This window comes from Artemia sp. Qi Xiang Cuo, chromosome 19 (assembly GCF_049724085.1).
Source record: "Artemia sp. Qi Xiang Cuo chromosome 19, ASM4972408v1, whole genome shotgun sequence".
Lineage (NCBI taxonomy): Eukaryota > Metazoa > Arthropoda > Branchiopoda > Anostraca > Artemiidae > Artemia > Artemia sp. Qi Xiang Cuo.
The window spans coordinates 56,283,752-56,297,722 of record NC_142812.1 but is presented as its reverse complement, the minus strand read 5'-3'; the positions used below and the strand labels follow the sequence as shown (position 1 = coordinate 56,297,722).

Sequence of the window (13,971 nt, the reverse complement as noted above, 5' to 3'; positions counted from 1 at the left end):
GAGAAAGGATCTAAAATAGGAAAAAGCGCAATTTCAGATCAATATTTATCAATTCTAAGAACAGGAGACGGCTGTTTCCATCCATTAGCCTGACGGATGGATAATTCACTTCGCCTTCAATGGTCAGGTATAATCACGTAGACAACACATATCAGATAAAATTTATGTTAGATACATATATATTAGACAGAGAGTATATATTAGATTCTATTAATACTGTTATTATTTTCCAGTGGCAGCCTTGTCTAACAGTCGACAATTTCTGTTCTTTTGGGTTTTACCCGCTCCTCACTTGAATATAAGAAATATTTTTTGTTATTAAATTCTAACTTATTTCTATTAAAAAAAACATACATCGATACGTCAAAGAGCAGGTTCATTTTCTCTTGGACAGGGGTGTCGATTGGGGAGGGGGGTCTTTAAAAAATTGAAAAAATAGAAAAATTATCCCCCCACCTAGATTTTAAAACTGCATTTTGTCCTCTCCCCCTCCCAATATTTCAATGAAATGACGCCACTGACCTTGGGGCTAAGAAACTACGGTCTTTGGGCTTAAGGCAGTCACCTCTCTTAGTAGAATATAATATAGTGTATATTATATTATTATTATAATAATATTATTATTAGATCCTACACGGTATATTGTATAAATATTCAGTGATATCTTATCAATTTGGAATATCCATTACCTGTTTTTCTGTAAAATTACTGAAGATAACTTTTTTTCCAAATTATCATAGTTGACGCTTAACGTTTCTCAAAGAATATTTTAAAGTTATTTTTGTACCAACTCAAAATGCTCAGTAAACACACCAAATTTTTAATCAAACTTCGAAATTAATTTGAACTTCGTTCGAATTACTTCCACAAGAATATACAAATGAAAACGAACGCAAAAAGAGGAAAATTCACTAAAATCAATTTAAAATAGTCTGACGGTCATATATATACCTTCGTTGCTCCTGGACTTGCCGATACGAATGCAACGATGTCAACTTACATATTAGATACATATATATTAGACAGAGAGTATATATTACATCAGGTTCATAGTTTTAATCTCATAGTTTTAACCAACGTAGGAGGGGAGGTGGCTTTGGACCCAATCTTGATTACATCTCTAAGTTTTTACAATTTTCTGCCAGTTTTCATAGTATTTTTTCGTATAATCCGCCGGATTTTAATCCCCCTCTCCTGCCAAGACTCTCCGATAGAGCTGAGAGCTTTGTATATACCTCGGTCTAAAATGTTATGTACATTGCCATACTCGATTGACCTTTTTTTCTTTTATTGAGTGGATAAATGTACATAGAGAGGGCAATTCAATATATAATTTTTTTACATCTAAATCTTCTTAATTTGCCTTGGATGGAGGAAGACATGTGTATTATACATTATACACATGTATTGTTTAGATATTACAAACGTAATATCTATACATTGAAACGTAATATTGTAATACAACCTTGTTTGATAGTAAAATAAATTGAGTATTACAAATTTAACGATCTAGACATTTTTTTTTAAGTGCAGTATTGGCAACCAATAGTGCAATATTGGCACAATATCCCATTTAAAGCCGTCCTTGTTTCCTAGTGTGAGTGCTTCTCAGTACAAATTAGGGTATTTGTGTGTTTTTTTGGGTTGCAAAGCGTTAACCTCGTTGCATTCTCATTTTGACATCGTATCGTAAACTTTTTTGCAAAAGTTTTTTTTTGCAAAAATACTGAGTAGACACAGCAAGTTTTTAATCATAAACTTCGTTCGAATTACTTCCACATGAATATACAAATGAAAACGTACGCAAAAAAAGAAAATTCACTAAAATCAATTTAAAATAGTCTGACGGTCATATATATGCCTTCGTTGCTCCTGGACTTGCCTTATCCATTTATCCTGCTGGTGTCCAACACGGTTGAGCACTCCACCACTAGTTGTTGTCCGTGGACGAAGGGGAGGAATGGGTCCAGACATCTCGTCCTGCGTACAAAGTTCAAACTACATAAATGACCTCAGTATAATAAAGCAAATAATAAATAATAATCTTGCTGCATTACAGAAACTACGACGAAAAAATGATGAAGAAAACTGTGTTAAAAGCAAAAACTTTGACAATAATACAAAAAAAAAATTCTGGTAAAATCAAGCAAAGACACAAATATATTCTAAGCAAAAGCTTCAATAAATTCTCTACAATAAAAAGGTAGAAAAATCTCCATACAGAATATACCCTGTCACCTGAGAAAATTCTGTGACCGTAAGGAGATTAAGCTACAAATACGCTCTGAACATCCAAAACATGAGCCTCTTCTTCCCCTTAGTCGAAGTTTTAGCTGAATGAAGTCAGAGTTGGAGTTAGTATATTGAAAATGTCTGCAGTCGATTATAACTTATAAGCGACTCCACATCCCTAGGAAATACACGGTTTGCATGCATAGGTCTCACTATCAATTCTCAAAATTAGCATCAAAACTGGCCAAACTTCTTTCAAAAATCAATAAACAAGAGCCGTGCTAAAAATCAGCTACACCAAAAGTCAGTAATATTCGGTAAATTAAAAGAAAATTCTTCAAAAATACGGTAGAATTAAGTCATGAGCAAGACCGTATCTAGGGAGGGAGTTAGGGGGTTTGACTCCCTACCTCTCCAAAAATTTTTTGTTCGACTCGTAAAAACGTAACACAAATGCATACAAACATATTTTTAATGGATTAATTTTTTTGTGTAGCCCCCCCCCCCCGAAAAAATTCTGGATATTACCTTAGTCATGAGATTTCGACTGTTTAGCGTCTCAGGCTCTTTGTTCGAATTCTGAATGAACGCCAAAGATCTTTAAATCCATCTTTTAAACTCAGAATAGCCTTGAACTTAATCACGTTCTTGAAATTTAGAAGACCTTCATCTAAAACTCAAAAACCCGAATAGATTCTGTCATCGGTTCATATGTACATATATTCTACTTTTATGCGATTCAAAAGATTCAATTCCCTTTCAATTTTTATCTTTAATGGTTTTATCGTATACAGTTTACAACTTGGATATTTTGTGGAAACTATGTGTGTTTTTGAACAATGGTAATAACTGATATCCCATTAGACAGTGTTTAGAAGGTCAGAGCTCATTTTAACTTGATATAATGCCTGATTTCACAAAAAAAAATCACTGATTTATCTTATCACCAAAAATATTTATTACTTTTTTATAATAAAAAAAGGCCTTGGCTTACAGCAGACATGTCGAACTTGTTTATCTCCAAATGGTGCATAGTGCTTGAGGCATAAACTGCAAATATCAGAGAATCAAACTGTTTAAGGCCTCCACACATGTGCACACTCATACTTAAACATACCCTGTTCCGAGCTTCACAAATAACTCAACCACATACAGTTCCTACTTCGTTTAATCGTTTTCTTAGACTCCTTCACGACCTATTTGAAAACACGCAGCTTTTCATTTGGCACCAGCTGGTCTTATCAGGATTACCAAAAAGCACTCCAACACAATACTACGACAGAATCACAGATACCAAGGGGCTTCATTGCTGTTGTAACATCAATGTTTATCATAAAGTGAAGATTCACTGAGAAGGTCACACCTTATTTGAACCAAAATTATGCAAGGATCTTCAAAAGGAAGGATAATAAGTGGGGCCCTATCCCTCCTACGGTACCCCCCTTGCCTTACAGTTTTTTTTTAAAAGGAAGCAAGTTTTAAGAAAGTTGGGAAAATCAGTGGATTTCCTTTCTTTGAGGAAGTGGTTCCAGAAACTATAAACTTGTAGTATTTAGGGGCAAATTCTCATGACCGGTTCTTCCTATCAATATGGAGAGGATTTGACTTCTAGTATCCCTTCACCTGGAGGAATATATTTAAACTATGCATGTGATTAGGCTGTAAAATAGAGTTTTATTCCCCAATTATTATAAAGTATTTTCATAGTGAAGCGAAAGATTATATTTACATTATAGTATTAGGCAGCTATTATGTAAATCGGTTTATTTTGATAAGACCCTATTTAGTTACTATTTTCTTAATTTTGTTCCTGTCCTGGCCCAGTGGACTCCGGTACTATATAATACGGATTAATATTGTCCTAGTCAATCCTCCTCTAAAAACATAAATATAACAACCTGTGGCTGAAGAAAAGGGTGTAATCTCAGGTGCTGTCAGTGGATCAGCTAACCCATTCAGTTGTGTGAATGTGGGTTTTCTAAAAAAACTTTAACTCTATATTTCCTCATTATTCATGATCGCACAACAAAGAAAAGGAGGCTGCTTGATTAGACGATGTCATGTCAGTGAAGATGCAGAATAGAACCTCTATAGTACTTTCTCTATGGCTTCTCAATTTTGGGAGAAAACACTGGCTCCCATTGTTTCTCATAGTTTCATGATTGAATCTTCTCACTTAGAAGTAATGTAATAGGGAGTTTTGAAATAAAATGCGTCTTCGCCGTAACGTATAGCGGGTCTGCATGCCTAATATGTTAGGTAAAATTTATGTTAGGTAATATGTTAGGTACAATTTATTCTGCATATTATGTAGTAAGAATTGTTTTCTAACTTCACACGGTCCAAATGCCTTATCCCCACCCCATTCCCCTTATGTGCAAATATATAGCCCAAATTATATATTTTCATCTATTCTGTCACACCTACAGTATGGACAAGATTTTACTTATATTTGCTCAACCAAAAGAAGAAAACATTTATAAAGAATCAAAGAACATTATAATATCAAGGCTAGTTGAAACCCATTTAATTAGATATGATTATATTGTATTAAAGAGGACAGAAACAAGTGAAAGATAATCTAGAGCCTAGTGTTGTAAAATTACCGTAAAATAAAAAGTCAGTAAGTAAAATTGGTAAAATAAGGTACTTCTTTGAAAGTGCAGGGCAGAATTGATGTTTAGAGTTGCCCTGTAGCTACAGGACCAGTTGAGCATTTCTTTTTCAGCATGAATTACAACTTTTAATGAAATTTTTTAATGATTTTGATTTTCCTGGGCTTAAAAAAGGTAATGTCTCTCCATCTAGAGTTTCATCTATTTGATTAACTGTCTAGTTTATCCCTTTGGTAATCTCGTGCCTAGAGTAATACCTCAAGCAATTTAACAGTGCCTGGTTTTGGACATCCATTTTGTAAAAAAAAAAAAAAAAAAAAAAAAAAAAAAAAAAAAAAAAAAAATAAATAAATCAAATTTACCATTATTTCGGAGTAAAATAATATTAACCATTTTGTTTCCATATTTAAAACTAAGAAATGTTACCCTAACAGCCTTGCTTATTTAAGCTGCATTCAGCCACATTCCTCATACTATATACATGTTATTTTTCATTTATTTATAAAAGCACCAAATACAAGTAAAAAAGAGGTTTGCAACACTTTGATAATTTTGATTAACTAAACACTGGATCATAATAGCGGAATGTTCAGTCACTTTCACAGTCCTTAAGACAGTCTTCAACAGGATTTGCTGAAACCTCTCCTTCAGACTTTGATTTTGATTCAAGTGACCGTGCCTATTACAAAGCTCCCCCCCCCCCCCAAAGAAAGTCCAGGCATCGGCCCTAAGGATTATATAACAATTTATACCTCCATCCTCCCATCATCTCTCCCTTAGAGCTAATTCTGTATTTATCTGAAGATTCTTTCAAATCAACTGCTGAAACACAAGGGCCGTTAAACTAGAATACGACTTTCTTTTAGGTACTGTAGTCAGTAACAACTCATTAGGTAGCAACTGGTTTCAAAAGAATCTTAGAATGGGTTTCTAAATCTTAAAAAAGGGCACTGGAACTTTCGATTTCCAATTGACTGAAACCCCTCCATAGCTCCATATAAACGCCGACTCCCGGGGAAAAGCAGCATGAATACAAGATTTCTTTAAGATGTGAAATTTAAAATAAAATGAGGATAATGATTCTTCTTTGGCCCTCTGCATTGTTGAAAATTCAGATCATGTAGTTGATGAGGCAACTTTAATATTTGAAGCAAATGGCTTTCCTCATTCTTTTAGGAAGACAATTGGAATTAAAAAATTCATAAATAGAGATCTTACCTTAAATAGAGATACTGAAGATATTCCAATAAACCCAATTTACAGTAAGTTAAAATTAAAGGAAAAAAATTAACATTTTTCTCAGTTTAAATTAAGATCATCTCATCACACTTTTAAGTAGACAAGCTAAGTCAATCGCTAAGCAGAGAATTCTTGCCCGATGTAATTGGTGAATAGTCTTTCATTTATTCTGACTTGGTTTTTTGGTTAGTTTGATTCAGTCTTTCTTCTGCTCAGTTAGGGTTAATTCAAAAGGTTAGGTTTCCTTCTTTTTTTGAGAACTGAATACGGCTGGGTGGAAGTCCCTGATGAAATATCTACCTCTATCAGTTTCCCCTTTTTTCCCACTAGCTGATATTACTCTCATTTTTCTCGACTATTTAATTTTTTTGTCATATGCCAGTCCTGCTTGTACCTCTTTCTGTCTTTAACAGTTCACAGAACTAATGTAATTTTATTTCAGCTAATATTTCAGCATTTTAAAATTATAATTACCTGTTATATAATGCACTTTATCGTTCTGACAACAAGAGACCTAAGTCAGACATATGGCCTTTTAAACCGGGGAACACAGCTATAGGCTACACAAAATCATATTCAATCATTTTCTGCCAGCCTCTTCACGCTTTTGTGCCCTGAAAATTGCAAAGCGTCGTAAAATATGCTAGATACCTGTAAAATACGTAAAATACCTGTAAAATTGGTAAAATACCAATTTTTACGGGGGGCCGTAAAATTAAGGTAAAATAAAAATTTTACCAGTTACAACAATACTAAAGCCAATAGTGGGCGAGTAAATTCAAAAACATTTTGAGGGGAATGCAAAATTTTTGCAAGTGGAATTGAATAGTGGATTCTGCCTTACATTTTCCTCTCAGTAATCTCAGAAAACAATTCAGCGCCAGAAATATTCGGCGGCACGCCACCCGTTTTCGGCGTGGCTTCGGGGACTACTGGGATCTGAATTCAGCAGAAAAGTGGGCATCTTTAAACATAACGTGCACGTATTTTCAATTTGCACAATCTGAGTCAATCCACGGTTCCGTAAAAATCCTAGCCCTTTCCCTGACAACTTTTTAGCAGAAAAATAAGCAACACACTATTTGAAGCAGGGTCATAAAAAATATTATACCATTATTGTTGGGGGCACAAACTAGAACCCTCCAACACCGCTTCCCAGCTTTCGACACAGAAGGGGGCAGGTATTTGTTTTCATTGATTTGCTTTAAATTTATCCGACAACTGCCTTAGACCAATAAAACCAGAAGAATGATTTTCAAAGGCTTCTTTTCACAGCTTGTCTTTATCCAAGCAGTTTCGGAAATAACAATCCAACACAACTTTGCAGTTTGGCATCTATAAGTAAAATATTTTTTTTGCCATTTATTTGATAATTAACACAGAATTGAATTGTGCTTACACATGGAACTATTAAAAGGTGTTTTTGTGAGGCAAAGCAACATAGTTTTTGCTTTCATACACCCCAAATTTAAACGAAACGAGAAAACTGGGTTCTGTGGCACATGTTCTGTGGCACAGTAAACCACAAGCTTGTATATATAGCACATTTTAAAGCATCAATAAAGATTGGGTGTGAAGAAATAAAACAAAGCTGGTTTTTAGAAGAAGCAACGTATTTTGAGACAGGTATTTATAGAATTTGTCATTTTTTATTCTTCTTGGGACGTCCTTTTTTCTCCCACAACACACATATCAGCGTTGAGCACATGGAGGGACGTCACCGAGCAAAAAAACAAATAAATAAAGAACAGATAGATAGAAAAAGGGAAACAAATAAATAGAAACAAATAGAATCCAACCAATCCTAAACAAAAAGAAAGAAAGAAAGAATAAAAAAAGCAAACGTTTAAGAAGCACCAAAATTTTCCACACGCCTTTTTCAAGAAGCTCAACAAGACCCAGTGACGCCTTCAAGACATCACGCCATTCACGCCTTCACGCCATTCAGGCATCTTATTCCATACAATATGACTCGCCATTACATGATTGAAATCTGGCCCTATGGAGAAAGTAAAAAGAGTGTCCATATGGCTTGTATTACTAAGATTATAATTAGTTTGACCAGAGGTAAGATGGATCAGAGATAAAAAGACATTTTATTTGTCAGCGTCAGCAAAGCCGAACGTAAACTGCTGTAACATTTCGCGCTACACAAGTAACAGATATCTAGTTTGTGCTTGTCTGGACACAAAAAGCATAACGAAATAAAAAATAGCAACCAAAACCAAAAATGTGAGTTAATTACATGTAATAAAGGTACCTCCTCATTAGTTTGCTCCTCATAGGCTGTTGTTCTTTGCTTCCCGAGACATAAAGGATCCAAACAGACCAAAAACAGCATATAAATTACCAATAATGATATAATCCAAATGACAATAATGACAACAACCTGTAAAATAAAAGTATGCAGTCACCTACACAGAATGCGATTAATTTAGGTATTTTAGGTAAACGGAGTAAACGGTCTTTTTAGGTAAGCAATAATTTAGGTAAACGGTGACGCTTCCTCTTCAATATCTGGCAACGTTAATCCAGTCACAGTTTTGTCCGAGGAACGTGCATCCCTATATGGCAACCTGTTACCATAACAAAGGTAAGAGGTGAACAAAAAAATATCTGTTCAATATTGGTTTTTGTCGAGATTAGGGTCATTAATGCAGAGAATAGTTGGTTTGACAGCGTTCGTTTGAAATGGTCAAAGTTAGCTCTGAACACCCGTAGATTTGAATGAGCTACTAAAGCGTTTCAAATTGGCTGAAAAGGCGAGTCAAAAGCACTTTGACCATTTTTAACATCAATGTATACATTTTGGGAGGATGCAGAAGGGAAAAGAGGGTCAGAACGTTTTTCCAGGGGGGGGGTAGAGTCCAAATCCGCTGAAAAGGCATTTTAGGCAATTATTTCTCAATTCAATTTATCAGAGAGGGAGTGGGGGTTCAAACCCATTTTTTGTAAAGTTATGGTTACAGAGATAAAGAAGGACTAGATTATAACGTCTTGAAAACAAAATCCGCACATAGAGCAAATTTAAATCAAGCAAAATTTAGTAATGTTTACGCTAAAATAGTTAACGAATGCACTGAGGAACAAAATGTGTTTTTCTTAGCTCAAAAACTAAAATAAACGATTTTAAGAAAAATATTGAATCAAAATTTGAAACAAACCATGATATTCCAATTGCCCGTCCGTCTTTGCTTAATAGTTTTGAAGATTTTTTTTTTAATCTGGATTTTTGAAATGGCGATGATTGCTTGATAATATAGCTTTTTATGTTGAACTTTTAATGTAATAATATTTTACTTAACACCACACTTTTTCTGCAATAAACGTTACTAAAATTTTGATTAATTTTTATTGTTGCTATTTCAGGCTAAAGATAATATCAATTAAAATTAAAAAAAAGATAAGTTTTAGAAAAATTTAACAGTATTTTCGAAAATTCAACTGTACTGTATAGGTTATACAGTAAAGTATATTTTGTACAGTATATTTTGTATATATTTTGTACATACAGTATATTTTGGAGTTTCTGTTAGTTAGCAAAGTAACTCAGGGTGGCAGTAAACCTACTAGAGGAAGAGGAAAAGGAAAATGAGACAAAGTGCCTTGAGTTAAATTTCTTTGCTTGTGTTTTGTTCTTTAATTATTTTCTTTATGCCATTCTGCTTATATTTTGGAGTTTCTGTTAGTTAGCAAAGTAACTCAGGGTGGCAGTAAACCTACTAGAGGAAGAGGAAAAGGAAAATGAGACAAAGTGCCTTGAGTTAAATTTCTTTGCTTGTGTTTTGTTCTTTAATTATTTTCTTTATGCCATTCTGCTTATATTTTGGAGTTTCTGTTAGTTTTTCGATCTCAATTCGGTTTTTAACGATTCATTTTTATTTGGTTTCTGTAATTTGTATTTCTTTTTGCTCAGATCAAAGACAATTGACAAATCGTTCTATATCTTCTATGAATTTTACTGACATTATTTCCGAGTATTTTTTTACTTCAAAGTTTATATGTTTTATTGTACTAGCTTATTACTACTGTTGCCACCTTGATCCAACAAAAAAGTAAATGGCAGTAAAGATTCTTTAAGGTTTACGTTCCCAGTAAAAAAAAAAACGCAATTTCGTGACAAATCTACAGCTGTAACCTTGCTCTAATTAATAAAGATACTTATATCACTTGATCTACAAATTTCAGATCTATCCATCTAAGAATTCATTTTCTTAGAAGAACAAATTACAATTAAAACGTTAATTTAGAAAAATAAACACATGCAAATTGCTTCAACCTAGACATTTGAATACTAAACTACGAGATTATTTAGTCTTTCTGAGAAAATGATATAGACTTCGTTGTAAAACTGGAGAATGACCTGTGAAGGTGTATTTTTCCTTAATTTTTTAATCAATAGAAAAACGCCTATTCCATGATAAACCTGTACCTCAGGTATCAAATATAGGCTAGGCGAAATTTTTGTCAAAAGGTAGGGGAAATGATCTTAAAAAAATGCTTCTAGAGTTCAGAATCTTGTTATTTTTGTATGCTAGTCAACTTAGGACAGCGGGAGTGTTTTCTGAAGACAATTTAGATCAAATAAAGTTACGAAAAAAAAAACATACCTTTACTAAATTGAACACACGTGACCTACACGTAATTCAAATTTCTCTTAAAATGTTAGGTTTAAGGCTTAATATAATACCTTAATTAATAAACATATCACATATATTAAGCTATAGCAACACAATGAAATTATCAATATGATCAACTACCTTCAAGGCCGTATCCAAAAAAGGGGGTAGGGGTTCGAGCCCCCTCCCCCAAAATGTTCGTCCGACTCGTAAAAACGCAAGAAAAATGAATATAAAACAATTTCTTAAGGCATTTATAAGTTTTTTGTAGCCCCCTAGCCCCCATATATCTAATTATTTTCCATTATCCCATTTATCTACTTCGGCATCCACAAGGAATTGATCAAAAAGCGGGGATTCGATTAAATGCCTGGTTTTATCATCTTGCTACAAATGGCCAACATTTAATATTCGACGGCCTAATTCGTACTCGATTTTGACAGCCAACTAACTACCCAAAGGATAAATCTCAATGATATCCGAGAACAGAACAGACTACTCTCAAGACGACAAACAGTGCCGTCACTTTGCTAATTATAAACCAACGACACAGCTAAGCAGGAGTAAGTTATTAGAGTGTATCAGCATTGGTCCAAAGGATGCATTTATTTTCCAAGTCCTTTAGGGACTTGACGCAATTCCCCTTGGAAAGTGTCACTTGGGGTGATCCTTGGGTTTTTCGATAGGGGGGATTTTCCATGGGGAGAGAAGTTTCCAAGGAGTGAAATTGTCAGGGGAAATTATACACTGGGGGAATTTGCCAGAATTCTTATACAAAGTTATTTTTAAATTAAATATTTTATTAATTTTTGTTTTTAAATTAATTTCTTCTGTTTTAAGACAACAGTCATTAGCTGCGTTTTTGCTCACCGTACAGTGATCAAATTCATCTTGGTTAACGGGAATATTTCTGGTCTACGTTGTTATTATGAAAGTAATAAATACTATTAAACCCTGAAAAAAAAAACAATCCAAAATATACTGCATGTTTTTTTAGTGTCTAATAAAATCTAATAATCCCTATTCTAACTGTTATTTACCGAGAAAAAAGAAAAAATTGGAATTGTAATTTACGGGGCTTTATACGTCAAAGGGCGGTGGGCTAGAGTGGGACGTTTACCCCCCTCCCCCAAATAAATACCCCTCGTGGAAAATAAGGCTTTCCAAATTTGAGAGTTTTATTTTTTTTAATTTCAGTAGGGGGAAGGAGTTTTGGTACTTGTGTATTATGGGCTGCTCACTCAAGTTTACGCTGTGTAAAACTCTAGAACAAACCGGTTTCTTCTTAGTTTTTTTCAGCTTAGTGCCAGACAAGTGACAGAATATATGGGAAGTATATAATTTGGGCTATATAGTTGCACAGAAGGGGGGGGGGGCAAAGTATTTGGACAGGTTGAAGTCAGAAAGCAATTCTGGTTAGGTATATGACCACTAAAAAGTTACAGAAGAATAACGAGGTATCTGGAAATTTTATTAACTAAAAAATAATAAAAAATCCCATTATAAAGCAAATATAATGTTTCATTTAAGTGTTTTTTCCAAGTGTTAAGTGTTTTTTTTTCAATGACCGTTTTTACAAAAATGAAGTACAATTATTAAGTTAATGTAGTGTTTCATTTAAGTGTTTTATGATCATCGCTCAACAAAGTTTATGTTATTTGTGCCTTTCATTTATGCTATTTTACTGTGTTCATGGCCGTATATTTGGCTTTAGAATTCACTTCTCTATTTATTTATCTATCTATCTAATATGCAGAATAATTGTACCAAACACATTTTGCATGCAGAGTCGCTATACTTAATCCCCCCCCCCTAATGTGCAAATCTATAGCCCAAATTTGTTTCTAAAGTAACAAAGAAACCACAGTTTATATAATTATCCAGTATGATCTTTCCCTATCTCACCCATTATGAAAAACCAGACCGAGGTGCGAGTGCTCCAGAGAACGTTTTTGCAGATATAAACATAAGCGGCATTAGATCTTTTCATGGGTAGACAAAGATTAATCACCTACGGAACAAGTACTGACAAAACCACTTGGCCGGCTCAACCAATAAGTGGACAATAAGTGCAGAAATAAGTGGGAGGAGCTTTTTGTTCGCACCGAGAATGAAGAGCCAGAAATCATCTGCGGTATATTTACTGGATAATTATATAAACTGTGAAAGAAACTAACGAAAAAAACAACGTGTTCTCGAATTTTACACAGCGGAAACTTGAGTGAGTGGCGCATAATACACAGGTACCGAAATTCCTTCCCCCTGCGGAAATTAAAAAAACATAACTGAAATAAAATTATATACTTTGGAAAGCCTTATTTTCCATGGAGGGGGGGGGGTAAACGCCTAGAACTCCTTTATTTATTTAGTAACAACCTTGTTTCCAGATTCTCTAAAATTTAACCTCAAAATACCATATTCAAACCCAAAATGAAGATCAAATACACTAGGAGAGCGTAAACGCACTAAGTATATATACGGTGTCTCATTTCCACCAATATTTCCACCAATTTACCAATCTGATTGATTACAAATCTGAGGCTAGTTCTCCAACTGTTACGTCAAAAATCAAAAGTCCAAATTTTACAAATGATGGGAATCTAACACTTTCTTGAAATTAGATTCATTCAAGGATTTTTAATTAGGAATGACTTAGTCGTTCCTGAGATAGTGCAGATGCGCCTCTATGACAGCCTGGATTCATATAGTGTATTTTGACTCCATTCAATTTCCCCTGAAATTTTCAAATTCATACCCTTAACCGTTCCTGAATATTTTGCAGCCCCCCTTCTTATTATATTTTTAAACACTTGCCGATCTGCGTTATTTACAGTCCATGCCTCAGGGCCACTGAGGGTCATGTAATCCCCGAAGCCATATTTTTTGAGCCATGAGGATTTTTAACAAAATGGCAATCTCAAAATTTTCATCAGAAGTTAGGGGAGGGTAGCAAAAAGAGCCAGAGACTTGGGGCTTGTTGCCCTTACCAAAATATTTGGGAATTTTTAGTACATTCTTTCACTGTTGTACTTTTAGCACCGATTTATATGTCTAACTATTTTCATTTTACTAGCAAATAGAAAGGCCTGTATGGTCTAAGAAGTTATTTACAAACCTTAATTGTTGTTGTGTTTCTACTTTCATATCGACACTGACATCTGGGGCAAAATTCTTGCTCCTTACCAATTATATCTTGCCCAACTTGAGGGAGCACCACATTAGTGCAGTCACTAAAATAGATTTTAAGAATTAGGCCTACTCTTTAT

The 13,971-nt window shown here is 34.2% G+C and overlaps 1 protein-coding gene across 3 annotated transcripts in view; it reads right to left on the bottom strand.

Moving 5' to 3' along the window:
* Positions 1 to 1,731: 1,731 nt before the first annotated feature.
* Positions 1,732 to 13,971, bottom strand: part of LOC148941031 (uncharacterized protein CG1161) — a 31,421-nt gene continuing 19,181 nt past the window's right edge. The window contains exons 3-5 of one of the 3 annotated variants that reach the window (XM_089104815.1): positions 13,821 to 13,935; positions 8,332 to 8,475; positions 1,732 to 1,980 (exon numbers count right to left, since the gene is read on the bottom strand). In XM_089104815.1, the coding sequence (XP_088960941.1) occupies positions 1,828 to 1,980; positions 8,332 to 8,475; positions 13,821 to 13,935 (412 nt within the window). In that variant the 3' untranslated portion in view covers positions 1,732 to 1,827. Of the gene's footprint in view, positions 1,999 to 8,331; positions 8,476 to 13,820; positions 13,936 to 13,971 lie in introns of all 3 variants that reach the window. The other 2 variants (XM_089104814.1, XM_089104816.1) reach the window with 2 other exon arrangements.